The 16,085-nt window shown below is 48.3% G+C and overlaps 1 protein-coding gene across 1 annotated transcript in view; it reads left to right on the forward strand.

Annotated features, from left to right (window-relative positions):
* The window catches only part of LOC104299134 (melanopsin), a 34,376-nt gene that overhangs the window by 225 nt on the left and 18,066 nt on the right, over nucleotides 1-16,085 (forward strand). The window contains exons 2-5 of the mRNA XM_054163326.1: nucleotides 2,733-2,866; nucleotides 4,953-5,156; nucleotides 6,481-6,652; nucleotides 9,351-9,506. Coding sequence (XP_054019301.1) covers nucleotides 2,733-2,866; nucleotides 4,953-5,156; nucleotides 6,481-6,652; nucleotides 9,351-9,506 — 666 coding nt within the window. The remainder of the gene's footprint in view (nucleotides 1-2,732; nucleotides 2,867-4,952; nucleotides 5,157-6,480; nucleotides 6,653-9,350; nucleotides 9,507-16,085) is intronic.

Consider the following 16,085-nt stretch of genomic DNA (forward strand, 5'->3'; position numbering starts at 1 on the left):
TTAAATCTCCAAGCAAATGAGGGGAAAAGCAATCTCCTCCCCCACAAATCCATGAACATCACTGATAACTTATAAAGATGTGCAGGGTGAGTGCCCAGAGGCTGGAGCGAGGCTCTGCTGGGTGATGCCAAATGCCAGCACAAGGGGCAGTGGCAGAAGCTGAGGCAGAGGAAGTGCCATGGAAACAGGAGGAAAAGGTTTTTCCCTGTGAGGGCGACAAAACCCTGGAACAGGCTGCCCAGGGGGGTTGTGGTGTCTCCGTCTCTGGAGATACTCAAACCCCACCTGGATGTGTTCCTGTGTGATCTGCTCTAGGTGCTCCTGCTCTGGGGGGTTGGACTGGATGATCCTTTAAGGTCCCTTCCAGCCCCTAACACACTGAGACTGTGATAACACCAGTGTAAATTCCTCAGGTTTTAAGAAGTCAGAGTAAATGAGAAAACAAACTCCTTGTTCTGCAAAGGACTCTGAATGTTTAAAGAAGAGTGTAATATGTTTAATGACAGAAGCTGTATTTAGCCTGTTGCAAGACTTCTCCATTCATCCTGTAGAATTTGCAGAAACACTTGGCAAAATCTCAGAATCATCATAGAATCAACCAGGTTGGAAAAGACCTCTGAGATCATCAGGTCCAACCTGTCACCCAGCACCTCCTGACTACTAAACCATTGGCTCCAAGTGCCACATCTAATTCTTTTTTGGACACCTCCAGGGATGGTGACTCCACCACCTCCCTGGGCAGCACATTCCAATGGCCAATTACTCTTTCTGGAAAGAACTTTCTCCTCACCTCAAGCCTAAACCTCCCCTGGCACAGCTTGAGACTGTGTCCTCTTGTTCTGGTGCTGCTTGCCTGGGAGAAGAGACCAATCCTCACCTGGCTACAACCTCCCTTCAGGGAGCTGGAGACAGCAAGAAGGTCTCCCCTGAGCCTCCTCTTCTCCGGGCTAAGCAACCCCAGGTCCCTCAGCCTCTCCTCACAGGGCTGTGCTCCAGACCCCTCCCCAGCTTTGTTGCCCTTCTCTGGACACCTTCCCGCAGCACAACCTCCTTCCTAAACTGAGGAGACCAGAACTGGACACAGGACTCAAGGTGTGACCTAAGCAGCGCTGAGTACAGGGGCAGAATGACCTCCCTGCTCCTGCTGGCCACACTGTTCCTGATGTTTAGGCTGGAGGTGAGGAGAAAGTTCTTCTCAGAAAGAGTAATTTGCCATTGGGATGTGCTGCCCAGGGAGGTGGTGGAGTCACCATCCCTGGAGGTGTTCAAGAAAGGCTTGGATGTGGCACTTGGAGCCATGGTTTAGTTGTCAGGAGGTGTTAGGTACTAGGTCACAGGTTGGGCTTGATGATCTCTGAGGTCTTTTCCAACCTGGTTGATTCAATGATTCTCAGATAAGCAAATCCATTATTTTGAAGAGTGGCTTTTAATTTCAGGTAGAGAAGTAACAGAATTCCCTGCTGCTGTAGACACCTCTCTCTCTGTGTCTTGAAATTTATTTGGCTTTGCTGGTGTAATAAAAGCATCAAGTTGTCAGCATGGGGAAACCTCCATGGGCAGGCAAGCACCTGTGAAGGTGTGAAGTCTGCATCCTCTCTCACTTAGCTGTTGCAGGTAGCTATGAGATCCAGCACTGTTGTCAGCATTGCAGTAGAGTTGGTATTGCTTTCTCCACTTCCTTTTGAGCATTTCTTTACCAGCATGAGGGAAGGTCTTAATGTTAGCTGCAGATACTGATACTTCAGAGCACATCAGAAAGGCCTCAGTTGTTCAACTTTGTCTGCTGAAGGAACCTTTTTGGTGGGGGCGAGTGGTGAGAGGGGAAGGGAAGACGATGACTTCAGACTGTTGAGAATTATTGCATGGAGGTTGCAAGAAGAAAGCTCTTGATAAAATCCTGCTTTCCCCCTGTGTCTCACAGTGTTGGGTCAGGCCTTTCTTTTTGTGTTGTAGCTACCTAACACTGAAAAGTCCTGAATTCAAACTCCAGATAACTGAGAGCACAATGTGGTCCTGTGGCCAAGAAGGGCAATGGTATCCTGGGTTGTATTAGAAGGGCTGTGTAGGCTGAGAGAAGTTCTCCTCCCTCTCTACTCTGTCCTGGTGAGGATACATCTGGAATATTGTGTCCAGTTCTGGGCCCCTCAGCTCAAGATAGACCTCAGGGAACTGCTTGAAAGAGACCAGCACAGAGCCACAAAAATTATCAGGGGAGTGGAACATCTTCCTTATGAGGAGAGGCTGAGGGAGCTGGGGTTGCTTAGCCAGCAGAAGAGGAGGCCCAGAGGAGACCTTCTTGCTGTCTACAACTCCCTGAAGGGAGGTTGTAGCCAGGTGAGGGTTGGTCTCTTCTCCCAGGCAAGCAGCACCACAACAAGAGGACACAATCTCAAGCTGTGCCAGGGGAGGTTTAGGCTGGATGTGAGGAAGAAATTCTTCCCAGCAAGAGAGACTGGCCATTGGGATGTGCTGCCCAGGGAGGTGATGGAGTCACCATCACTGGAGGTTTTTGCAGCCAGGCTGGATGTGGCTGTGAGCAACCTGCTGTAGTGTGAGGTGTCCCTGGCCATGGCAGGGGGGTTGGAACTGGCTGAGGTGGAATTTGAGGTCCCTTCCAACCCTAACAATTCTATGATTTCCAACCTGGACAGCATTTATTTATGCTAGCAAGACAAGCCATAATGTTGACTGTTCACTTTCTCTCCTTAAAATCTCTTTCTCATGTTTTCAAGCAACAAGAAGCTGAGGACACCCCAAAACTACTTTATCATGAACTTAGCTGTGAGTGACTTCCTGATGTCGGCTTCTCAGGCGCCCATGTGCTTTGTCAACAGCTTGCACAGAAAGTGGATACTCGGAGACATAGGTACTTTTTCAACACTCATTTGTACCTCACCAGCTCTACCCTCTCTACAACCTATTTTAGCCATGGTAGTCTTGGTTTGTGCTATGGAAAGAGCAGCACCAGGTTCTCAAGTGACAGCCTGGGGTCTCAACTTCATCAGGCTACGTGGTAGCACAGCATTTGTGTCAGGGATTTGGTTAATCTTATTTATTTGGGAAAGAGAGGAGTCAGCATCAAGGTGTTGTCACATTACTCTTTAGCTTGTAAGGGCAGATGCTATGGCTAGAAATGTTTTATTAAGTCATAAATGTACCTAAGTGCCAGGTTCTACACTTTGGCCACAACAACCCCATGCAGTGCTACAGGCTGGGGTCAGAGTGGCTGGAGAGCAGCCAGGCAGAAAGGGACCTGGGGCTACTGGTTGATAGAAGGCTGAACATGAGTCAGCAGTGTGCCCAGGTGGCAAAGATGGCCAAGGGCATCCTGGCCTGCATCAGCAATAGTGTGGCCATCAGGAGCAGGGAGGTCATTCTGCCCGGAACTCAGCACTGGTTAGGCCACACCTTGAGTCTTGTGTCCAGTTCTGGGCCCCTCAGTTTAAGAAGGACATTGAGACTCTTGAACGTGTCCGGAGAAGGGCAACAAAGCTGGGAAGGGGTCTGGAGCACAGCCCTGTGAGGAGAGGCTGAGGGAGCTGGGGTTGCTTAGCCTGGAGAAGAGGAGGCTCAGGGCAGACCTTCTTGCTGTCTACAACTACCTGAAGGGAGGTTATAGCCAGGTGGGGGCTGGTCTCTTCTCCCAGGCAACAGAACCAGAGGACACAGTCTCAAGCTGTGCCAGGGGAGGTTCAGGCTGGATGTTAGGAAGAAATTCTTCCCAGCAAGAGAGATTGGCCATTGGGATGTGCTGCCCAGGGAGGTGGTGGAGTCACCATCCCTGGAGGTGTTTAGGAAGAGCCTGGATGTGGCACTAGGTACCATGGATTAGACGGTATTGGGTGAGAGGTTGGACTTGATGATCTCAAAGGTCTTTTCCAACCCATTTAATTCTGTGATTCTATATTAATTGTAGGAGCTGGAGCTATCTCTCTGAGCTGGTCATCAAATTTAAACTGCTTCTGTGTTTTTAAGCTCCATAAACCAAAGTCATTTTGTGAAATGTTCATCTATCATTACCAGACAGATGTCTGCAGCAGCCTGGTAAGGTCAATAGGTTGGGCAGCAGGCCAGGAAAATGTACATTGAATCAGATTGGATTTTTCTTTGGGGCAGTTTTCCACTGGCAGAAAGAACACAGTCAGAGCCCACAGTGGAGAGCAGGACTTGTTAAATGCATGGTTGTGATTTATTCATATTTGTGACATTATGAGCCTAAAAACACCAACAAAAAAACCCACCTTCTAGTGGGCTTGAAGTCTTGAGACAGGAGAAAAAGAGAAGTGTGGCCAGAAGGGCAAGGGAGGGGATTCTCCCCCTACTGCTCCACTCTGGTGAGACCACACCTGGAGCACTGTTTCCAGCTCTGGAGCTCCTAGTACAGGAAGGAACTGGAGGTGCTGGAAGGTGTCCAGAGAAGGGCCACCAGGATGAGCAGAGGGCTGGAGCTGCTCTGCTATGAGGACAGACTGAGAGAGTTGGGGTTGTGCAGTCTGAAGAGGAGAAGGCTCCAAGGAGACCTAATTGTGGCCTTCCAGTATCTGAAGGGGGCTACAAGAAAGCTGGGGAGGGACTTTTGAGGGTTTCAGGGAGTGATAGGACTGGGGGAGATGGAGCAAAACTAGAAATGGGTAGATTCAGATTGGATGCTAGGAAGAAGTTGTTCCCCATGAGGGTGGCGAGAGACTGGCACAGGTTGCCCAGGGAGGTGGTGGCAGCCTCATGCCTGGAGGTTTTTGCAGCCAGGCTGGATGTGGCTGTGAGCAACCTGCTGTAGTGTGAGGTGTCCCTGGCTATGGTAGGGGGGTTGGAACTGGCTGATCCTTGAGGTCCCTTCCAACCCTGACAATTCTGTGATGCAAAAAGCCAAGGGGAAGTCTGTTGTGCCATGCTGTGAGAGAAGCCGTGCATGTGTCTGGAGGCAGTGCCTGACAGGACGCTTTCTGCTTCAGGCTGCAAGGCGTACGCCTTCTGCGGGGCGCTCTTCGGCATCACCTCGATGATGACGCTGTTGGCCATTGCCTTGGACCGCTACCTGGTGATCACCAACCCTCTGCGGTCCATCCGCTGGAGCTCCAAGAAGCGGACCCTGCAGCTCATCGCTCTCGTCTGGCTCTACTCCCTGGGGTGGAGCGTGGCTCCCCTCTTGGGCTGGAGTATGTCGCCTCCTCTCTCTCTCTTCTGCTCTTCGCTCTGTGCTCTTGTTTAGCTTCACTCAGTGCTTTGAGAAGTTCCTCAGTGGCTGCCTGGCCACCATCCGTGGTTCGTTGTCATGCTGTGTAACCCAGTATAGCCCAGAGAGCCTAGCAGAGCCTGGGCTGCAGCAAGAGAAGTGTGGCCAGCAGGGCCAGGGAGGGGATTCTCCCCCTCTGCTCCACTCTGCTGAGACCACACCTGAAGCACTGTGTCCAGTTCTGGAGCCCTTAGTACAGGAATTATCTGGAGGTGCTGGAAGGTGTACAGAGAAGGGCCACAAGGATGAGCAGAGGGATGGAGCTGCTCTGCTATGGAGACAGACTAAGGGAGTTGAGGCTGTTCAGTCTGGAGAAGAGAAGGCTCTGAGGAGAACTTATTGTGGCCTTCCAGTATCTGAAGGGACCCTATAAGAAAGCTGGGGAGGGACTTTAGGGTTTCAGGTAATTATGCAACTGTGGGGAATGGATCCAAGCTAGAACAGGGGAGATTTAGATTAGATGTTAGGAAGAAATTCTTCCCCATGAGGGTGGTGAGACACAGGCATAGGTTGCTCAGGGAGGTGGTGGCAGCCTCACCACTGGGGGTTTTTAAGGCCATGCTCGATGTGGCTCTGGGTAACCTGATGTAGTGGAAAGTCTCCTTGCCCATGGCAGGCTTGTTGTAACTAGCTGATCCTTGAGGTCCCTTCCAAACCTAACAATTCTAATTCTATTATCCCATGTAGTACAGTATTTATTTGAAGTGCTCAGTTATTGGATCAGCAACTGGGCAACATTTGGGTGCATGTGTGAGTAATTTAAGAAGGACATTGAGACACTTGAAGGTGTCCAGAGAAGGGCAACAAAGCTGGGGAGAGGTCTGGAGCACAGCCCTGTGAGGAGAGGCTGAGGGAGCTGGAGTTGCTTAGCCTGGAGAAGAGGAGGCTCAGGGGAGACCTTCTTGCTGTCTCCAACTCCCTGAAGGGAGGTTGTAGCCAGGTAGGGGTTGGTCTCTTCTCCCAGGCAAGCAGCACCAGAACAAGAGGACACAGTCTCAAGCTGTGCCAGGGGAGGTTTAGGCTGGAGGTGAGGAGAAAGTTCTTTCCAGTAAGAGTAATTGGCCATTGGAATGTGCTGCCCAGGGTGGTGGTGGAGTCCCTGTCCCTGGAGGTGTTCAAAAAAGGTTTGGATGTGACACTTGGAGCCATGGTTTAGTTGTCAGGAGGTGCTGGGTGACAGGTTGGGCTTGATGATCTCTGAGGCCTTTTCCAACCTTATTGATTCTATGATTCTCTGTCTTTCGTAGGTTCCTATGTGCCTGAGGGTTTGATGATATCCTGTACGTGGGACTATGTAACCTACTCCCCTGCCAACAGAAGCTACACCATGATTTTATGCTGCTGTGTGTTTTTTATTCCCCTGATAATAATATTCCATTGCTATCTGTTTATGTTCCTGGCCATCAGACGTACTGGCAGGTAAGTAATGTAGCTGAAAGAAGTCAATCTCCTTTTCCCTTTCATTAGAAGATTTTCTTTAGCTGCAAAAAGCCTGAATCAGAAATTAACCTGAATTCCATTTGGAAATGAGGTGCCACATCAGGAAGAGTGAAAGGAAAGCTGCTTTTGTCAGTGTAAAAGCTGGAATGGATGCATGTATTTTTGGAGGAGGGAAAGAAGCCTTTGGTGGCCATAGCTTTATCCCAGAGCGTGGTAATTAGCAGGGCATCAGCTAATTTGCTAGCTTTGATTGTTTGCATTTCAGCTTTGTAATACAAGGAGGATATAGTCCTTGTGCATTCCAGCACAGTTTCCAACCCCATGTATCAATGGACCATCACCTGCCTTTGGGCTGCCCTCTAAGCATAATATTCCTCATGTGTTTCTGACGGTTTCAATTAAGGCGGGCATCCCACAAAGCCTTGTGCTTCACTCAAGCATCACAGCTGTATGCACAACATCTGGTTGTGCTTGTTAGGGCTCAGGCTGTTTTCCAAGATCTTGGTCTGTACTTGGCTATAGAAGCTCTGGAAAGGAACTTGGTTCAGTTAGCTTTCTCCTAATGACTTTGGTCTGAGCCAGCACCATCCTTGCTGCTGCTGGCAGCATCATCAGCCCCCAGTGGCTTTCCTCTGTGCCTGCCTGCAGGTAGTTGTGGAAGTCATTTGGCTTCACAAGGCTCAATTACATTTTCCCAGTCCTGGAATCCTTTCAGCTGGACAACAGTTTCAAAATCAAGTCCAGCCATTACCTAACTCTACCACCACTGGTGCTAAGCAATGTCCTTTAGCATCATAGTATCAGTCTGGGTTGGAAGGGACCACAAGGATCATCTAGTTCCAACCCCCCTGCCATGGGCAGGGACACCCCACACTAGATCAGGCTGGCCAGAGCCTCGTCCATCCTGGTCTTAAATACCTCCAGGGATGAGGCCTCAACCACCATCATGTTTAGCTGTATGCCTAAAATGCTGTTCTTACTGAACTCCATCCTGTGTCCTGCTGTGCTTTGTGCATCCATACTTGACACCAAGCAAAGGAGCAAAGAATGCATCCTTCAGAAAATGGTGTCCTGCATACCTGTGACCCAGAGTGGCCACAAGATTTCCCTCTGCCCTTTGCTCACTAACACATCAAGCTCACTTTCTGGGCTTGTTTGTCTGATGTGACAAGAGAATTTCATGACACTTTTGGTTTTGCCAAAACTATTAAGGCTGCCTGTTGTAATCCCCCCCCCCTCCCCAGAAAACAAACAAACAACCAACCCAGTATTCTCCAGTGAATAAACTTGCAAGGAAGTAAAAATGCCCCTGCAACCATTTGGAGCGAGTAGTATTCCAGCACATCCTACCTTGTGAGCTGGAGCGCCTGTGAACTGTTTCTCCCTTGAAAAGGAAAAGCCACAAGATTTGATTTTTATGCCCACCTTTCTCCACCTCTGAGAGCAACAAAGAGCAAAGAATATGAATTTCTTCATCTCCCAACCTGAAATCCCCCTTGTGTTAGGAAAAGGCCAACAGCAGTCCTGGAATCCCAGGGGGGCTTCTGGCTCAGTCACACACCCAAACCAACCTCAGACAGAATGCCTGGAGCATTCTACTGCACTAATTATCATTTGGAGTTTTAACTATCAGAGGACAAAGGAAATTTAGAGCAGAGAAAGATTAAATCTGCTTAATCTGGCATATTGCTGGGATCTGGGCACCCTGCTGTAGTGTGAAGTGTCCCTGTCCGTGGCAGGGGGGTTGGGACTGGATGATGCTTGAGGTCCCTTCCAACCATAACAATTATGTGATTTTAGAGATATTGGTCCTCATTTTTTCACCCTCCTGCTAACACACTGGAGGGAAGACATCAATCCAGAGGGACCTGGACAGGCTGCAGAGCTGAGCCCATGACAACCTCATAAGGGCAAGGTCCTGCAGCTGGGTCAGGGCAATCCCAGGCACTGATATAGGCTGGGCAGGGACTGGCTGGAGAGCAGCCCTGAAGAAAAGGACCTTGGGGGTGCTGGGGGAGGAGAAGCTCAACAGGAGCCAGCAGTGAGCACTTGCAGCCCAGAGAGCCAAGCAGAGCCTGGGCTGCAGCAAGAGAAGTGTGGCCAGCAGGGCCAGGGAGGTGATTCTCTCCCTCTGCTCCACTCTGCTGAAACCACACCTGGAGCTCTGGGTCCAGTTCTGGAGCCTCTGTTCCAGGAAGGATCTGGAGGTGCTGGAAGGTGTCCAGAGCAGGGCCACGAGGATGAGCAGAGAGCTGGAGCGCCTCTCCCATGAGGACAGACTGAGAGCTGGAGAAGAGAAGGCTCTGAGGACACCTTGTGGCCTTCCAGTATCTTCAGGGGGCTCCAAGAGAGCTGGGGAGGGACTTTTTAGGGTGTCGGGGAGTGAGAGAACTGAGGGGAATAGAAAAAATACTAGAAATGGGGAGATTCAGATTGGATGTCAGGAAGAAGTTCTTCCCCATGAGGGTGGTGAGAGCCTGGCACAGGTTGCCCAGGGGAGGTGGTGGCAGCCTCATGCCTGGAGGTTTTTGCAGCCAGGCTGGATGTGGCTGTGAGCAACCTGCTGTAGTGTGAGGTGTCCCTGGCCATGGCAGGGGGGTTGGAACTGGCTGAGCCTTGAGGTCCCTTCCAACCCTGACAATTCTGTGACATACCTGTCATGTTTCTCCCCTCCCAGAGATGTTCAACGGCTGGGATCCTGCAGCCGCAGATCCTACCTCTCCCAGTCCATGAGGAATGAATGGAAGCTGGCAAAAATTGCTTTTGTGGTCATCATTGTGTATGTCTTGTCCTGGTCTCCATATGCCTGTGTCACCTTGATTGCTTGGGCAGGGTAAGTGGAAATGCAATCTGAATATGAATATGCTGCTTCCTGTTGCCCGCCAGGGGATCTCCCTTTGGAAAGGCTTTTAAATAGCTGTTGCGTTAGAGGTGATACTACAGGCTGCACTGTGTCCTTGGGGATTGTGGTAGGTTGAGAGAGGGCTTAGCTCTCCCTCCTCCACAGAATAAGAAACCACAGCTAACTCAGTCGAAGAGCAAAAGCTATATATTTACAAGCATATATGGAAAGCAGGTTATATATAACACAATATATACAGGTATTTACAATATATACACAGAAATACACAGCAAAGACAAATAACACAACAAAAATCCCTCCCTCAGGGAGGGATCCCCTCTTTGGAACCCCCTCTCTCCCCCCCTTACCTCCCTTTTTCCCCAAAAAGGGGTTAGAGAGAGAGAAAGGCAAGTTACTAAGGAAAAGAGTTGTTAGCAAGCTTCAAAAGCCCATGCAGGATTAGTGTTTGCTTATCTGAAGGCCAAGTCCAGCAGTTCGCAGAAGAAGCAGGCAGGGAGAACAGGCTGAAACACCAAACTCCCCCAACTCCCAAACCGAACTGAACTGAGGAAAAAAAATTTTCCAACCGCTTCACAATCTAAAGCTGAATTTTTGTTTATCAACCAATGAAATTCGTTTAGAATATCAGAATGTTTTGGTTCTAGTACCAAAAACATTAGCCAGTGTGTTCCAGCAGTGTTTGTTCTTAAAGGCACAGCCTCAAACGACCACAGTCCACCCCTTTCTAAACAATTTCATTGGCTGTTCGTACTGTCCATCCAATCCAGAACAATATTTACAGTTCGTAAGTTAAGTTCATCGTCCATTCCGGCTATACTCAGATGTAGATGATTCAGAAGTCCAAGAAAATCCAAAATCAAGAAAATGGAAAACAGTTTGTCTCTCCGCAGACGAAGCGAATAAAAAAGGAAACAGGGACTCAGGGACTCTCAGTTGACTCAGGGCTCTCAGGGTTCTCAGGGTCCGTGCACCGTAGATTCCTCAGGGACTCTTTCCTTTGGACGCGCTGTAGCTGTACAACATTCTGAAATTAAACTCTCTCAGCTAAAGTTAAATCTCTTTGTGGAATACACTGAATTTCACCATTCTCTTGCATTACCCAATAAGTGTGACCCGGACCTTCTGCTGAAACCACCCCTCGGACAGGTTTAGCCTCTCCTGAGGGCGAAAATACCCAAACAGTTTTACCTAACAGATTCTTTTCCCTAACAACAGGAACTCTATCACCTTCTACTTTCTGTAGCAGATCAGAATGTGCAGGTCCAGCTCGGTTCACTGAACCTCTACTGTTCACCAGCCAGGTTGCTTGTGCTAAATGTTTCTCCCAGTTTTTCAAAGATCCACCTCCCATGGCTTTGAGAGTGGTCTTCAACAAACCGTTGTAGCGTTCAATCTTCCCTGCAGCTGGTGCATAGTAAGGAATATGGAAAATCCACTCAATACCGTGCTCTTTTGCCCAGCTCTTTACAAGGTTGTTCTTGAAGTGAGTTCCGTTGTCTGACTCAATCCTCTCTGGAGTTCCGTGTCTCCACAGGATCTGTCTCTCCAGACCGAGAATGGTGTTGCGTGCAGTTGCATGTGGGACTGCGTAAGTTTCCAGCCATCCAGTGTTTGCCTCTACCATAGTAAGCACGTACTGCTTACCAGAACGAGAACGTGGTAGAGTGATGTAGTCAATCTGCCAAGCTTCACCATACCTGTATTTGGACCATCTGTCACCATACCACAAGGGCTTAATTCTCTTTGCCTGCTTAATAGCAGCACAAATGTCACAGTCATGGATGACTTGTGTGATGGCATCCATGGAAATGTCTATGGATCTGTCACGAGCCCATTGGTATGTTGCATCTCTGCCTTGATGTCCTGACGAATCGTGAGCCCACCGAGCTAAGAATATCTCACCTCGGTGTTTCCAGTTGAGATCAAGTTCAGAGTCCTTGTCTACTTGAGAAACTCTTGCAGCTAGATCTGCCTGATGGTTGTGCTGCTGTTCCTCAGTAGCTTTGCTCTTAGGAATGTGAGCATCAATGTGTCTCACTTTCACTGGAATTCTCTCGATTCGATCAGCAATGTCTTGCCACAGGTCGGCTGCCCAGATGGGTTTTCCTTTCCTCTGCCAGCCATTCTTCTTCCAGTTCTTTAGCCAACCCCATAGAGCATTGGCTACCATCCATGAGTCGGTGTAGAGATAAAGCTTTGGCCATCTCTCACGTTCAGCTACGTCGAGAGCTAGCTGGACAGCTTTTACCTCTGCAAACTGACTGGATTCTCCTTCTCCATCCTTCGCCTCTGCAACTCGGCGTGTTGGACTCCACACTGCAGACTTCCACCTTCGCTTGTTCCCGACGAGACGACAGGAACCGTCTGTGAACAAAGCATATTTCTTCTCATCATCTGAAAGGTCATTGTAAGGAGGAGCTTCCTCAGCACGAGTTACTCTCTCCTCTGGAGGTTTAGCACAGTTGGTATCTTCAGGCCAACTTGAGATCACCTCCATCAGACCAGGTCTTTCAAGATTTCCCATTCGAGCTCTCTGTGTTATCAGGGCCATCCACTTAGACCAGGTGGAATCTGTGGCATGATGTGGTGTGGAACCTTTGCCTTTGAACATCCAATTCAAAACTGGCAATCTGGGAGCTAAGAGAAGTTGTGACTCAGTTCCAATTACTTCAGAAGCTGCTTTCACTCCTTCATAGGCAGCTAGAATCTCTTTCTCTGTTGGAGTGTAATTAGCCTCTGAACCTCTGTAACCTCGACTCCAGAAACCAAGAGGTCGTCCACGTGTCTCACCTGGAGCTTTTTGCCACAAGCACCAGGTTGGACCATTGTCACCTGCAGCCGTGTACAAAATGTTCTTAATGTCTGGACCATCTCGCACAGGTCCCAGACCCACGGCTTGGACTACTTCTTGCTTTATCTGGTCAAAGGCTGCTTGTTGTTCAGGTCCCCAGTGGAAACTGTTCCTCTTTCGAGTCACATCATACAGAGGTTTCACAATCTGACTGTATCCAGGAATGTGTAGTCTCCAAAATCCCACTATCCCCAAGAAACGTAGAGTTTCTTGCTTGTTCGTGGGATTTGCCATGGTAGAGACTCTATTTACCACATCCACTGGAATGTGTCGGCGTCCATCCTGCCACTGCACTCCCAGAAACTGGATCTCTGTGGTAGGACCTTTCACTTTGTCTCTCTTGATGGCAAAACCTGCATTCAGGAGAATGTCCATGATTTTGTTACCTTTCTCGAAGACTTCCTCAGCAGTTTTACCCCAGACGATGATATCATCGATGAACTGGATGTGTTCTGGAGCACCACCTTCCTCCAGAGCATCATGGATTACTGCATGACAGATGCTGGAGCTGTGGATCCAGCCCATTGGCAGTCTGTTGAAAGTGTACTGGATTCCTCTCCAGGTGAAAGCAAACTGAGGCCTGCATTCCTCTGCTATGGGAATAGAGAAGAAGGCATTAGCAATGTCTATGGTAGCATACCATTTGGCCTCTTTGGATTCCAGCTCATACTGGAGTTCCATCATGTCTGGTACTGCTGCACTCATAGGCGGAGTTACTTCATTCAGGGCTCGGTAGTCCACTGTCAGACGCCAGTCTCCATTCGGCTTTCGCACAGGCCACACTGGACTGTTGAAAGGTGAATGAGTTTTGCTGATGACTTGCTGACTCTCCAACTGACGAATCAGATTCTGAATGGGCAACAAAGAGTCACGGTTGGTTCTGTATTGTCTGTGATGCACAGTCCGAGAAGCAACCGGCAACTTAATGTCCTGAATCTTGTGTTGTCCCACAACTGCAGATTCATCAGAAAGCTCAGGTCTAGCAGACAGCTTCAGTTTTTGTCCATCAATTTCTACAGAAGCTACTCCAAAAGCCCATTTGTAACCTTTAGGGTCTTTGAAACGCCCTTCTCTCAGAAAATCAATTCCCAAAATACAAGGTGCATCAGGTCCGGTCACAACTGTATGCTTTTTCCATTGTTTACCAGTTAAGCTTATATTAACCTCCACTTTACTTAACTCTTGAGATCCACCAGTGACTCCCAGAATAGTTATGGACTCTGATCCCTGATAATTTGATGGCAATATGGTGCACTGAGCTCCTGTGTCAACCAAGGCCCTGTACTTCTGAAAGTGTGAAGTGCCAGGCCACTGGATGTACACATCCCAATAGATTCTGTTATCTGTATTACCCCTCTCCTCCCCCTGGCGGGAGGCAGGGCACCCCTAGTTATGGGGAACATGTCCACAGGTGCAACGAGCACACTGTGCAGTGTTAGAACTGGAGCCACTGTTGGAGCTACTAGAGTTGTCCTGGGGAACTGTAGAAGTAACAGCTACCCTTCTGGTATTGCTACCTCGGGTTCTGCCACTTTGCAGTTCTCTCAGTCTCCTGAAAAGATTAGAAGTTGGTTGACCATCCCACCTGTTCATGTTCTCACCAAACTGATCACGCAGGGTAATCCAAATAGTCCTACGTGACTGCCTTGGTGGTCTGTTTTGGTTTGATCTGTTTTGGAATGACCTCCTTGGAGGATGTCTATTCCTCACAGATGAAACCTGTACCCACCTGGAGGAAGAATTGGAATCATCTCTTTGTGCCAATTGGGAGATGGTGTTTTTAAATTCATCCTTCAGCTCTTTCATGCAATTCTCCAGTTTTCCAGACAGAGTTTCAATGGCTGAAACCAAAGAAACACGTGTCATGCTATCATCCAATTGTCTCAATTGATCAGTGAATTGGCCAACCGTAAGAGGAGCTCCACCATAATTTCTTGCTACAATTCTGCTTGCCAGAATGTTTGCATAATTAGAAGGAGCAAGCTTGATGAGCTTTTTAGTAAGACCATTTCCTACAGGAACATCATCAGGATTCAGAGATTCATGTTCACCATAGAGTACCTCTCTAACAGCAAATTCTCTCAGACGCTTGATTCCCTCATCTATGGTAGTCCAGGGCTTAGGATTCCATGGAAGATCATCTCGGGAAGGGTATCTCATGAGAACCGCCATCAGAAGGCGTATCCACAGATTAACCTTACCGAGAGCCTTGCCTAGATGTCTATCTATTCCATTATCCTTTGAGAGAGTTCCTAGCTGGGCTGCTGACTTGTCTCCAACCATTAGAGCTGGAGCACCTGTATCATAGCATCTACCAAGCCAAGCGAGAACTGGCTCCTTATCTGCTCTGAGATAGTCTTTTCTTACATTTCTAAGCTCCTCCCGGGGTGAAGAGCAGTCGGTTATGTCATCTTGTTCTTGCTCCTCTGCCTCCTGTTCCTCAACTTGTGGTCCCAACAACCTCTCAAAGATCCCTTTAAGCTGAGAAGCACCACCACTAGCTGCTGTCCTACCAAGAGATGCATCTCGATCCTCTGATGATCTCAATAACTCAGCTATATTTTTAAGACAAATTTTTTCTTCCTCCCCAGCAGAAGAACCCTGCTGTGCATCCCCGTCAGCTCCTGAATCAGCTTTAGTCTTACCCTTCCTTGTTGTTAAAACTGCTACTTGCTTTACTGGAGCTGTGTTTGGGTTTCCAGCTGCCTTATTATCAGAAGCTGATAAGCTTTGAGACAGATTAGTTGCTTTGGAGGACGCTTCCGCTCCTGCCATGGAAGAAGGAGGAAATGACTTTGCCTCGTTAATGGTGGCTGCCTGGGACACAGGAGCCGCCATGTTTGGGGCTACTGTAGCCCCTGGCTGCTTGCCAGAATCATCACCATTGCTATTCAGAGCTGCCTTGCCGATTGACTTTTTAGCTTTATCTTTAACTGACACAGATTCTCCATTATCATCCTCACTGGATGTTCCTGAAACAGAGCCAGGGTGGCGTTTTCGTCTCTTTGTCCTCCGTCTAATAACAAAACATGCCTTATAAACTTTTCTCTCCCGGTACAGTGTCACTAGCAAATACACATTACTTATCACCAGCAGCAGGACTACACACATCAAGAAAATCAGCTTTGGATCCCAGCCATCACTTAAAATTACCCTTTCACCGAGCGGAATCTTAAACTCTTTTATCTCAATAGGGAGTGTGCTAGATGTAACATTCCTGCACTTTTTAACATAAAAGAATTCCAGGTACTGATCATACAGAAGCCGAATCTTGTACTTAAACCACAAATATAATTTTTGCATTATATATTTACCTATCTTATCGATAATCATACCCAGGCAATACTTGTAGATCAATACACCAAAGACCGAGAAGAACAGACGCTCAAAAAGCCAAAACACCTTCATGTTTGCTCGTTCGACTTAAGCAAGCAATAAATCAAACTAATTTGTCAGCAAGCCCCGAGTTGGGCAGCCAATAAATGTGGTAGGTTGAGAGAGGGCTTAGCTCTCCCTCCTCCACAGAATAAGAAACCACAGCTAACTCAGTCGAAGAGCAAAAGCTATATATTTACAAGCATATATGGAAAGCAGGTTATATATAACACAGTATATACAGGTATTTACAATATATACACAGAAATACACAGCAAAGACAAATAACACAACAAAAATCCCTCCCTCAGGGAGGGATCCCC

This window comes from Dryobates pubescens, chromosome 1 (assembly GCF_014839835.1).
Source record: "Dryobates pubescens isolate bDryPub1 chromosome 1, bDryPub1.pri, whole genome shotgun sequence".
Lineage (NCBI taxonomy): Eukaryota > Metazoa > Chordata > Aves > Piciformes > Picidae > Dryobates > Dryobates pubescens.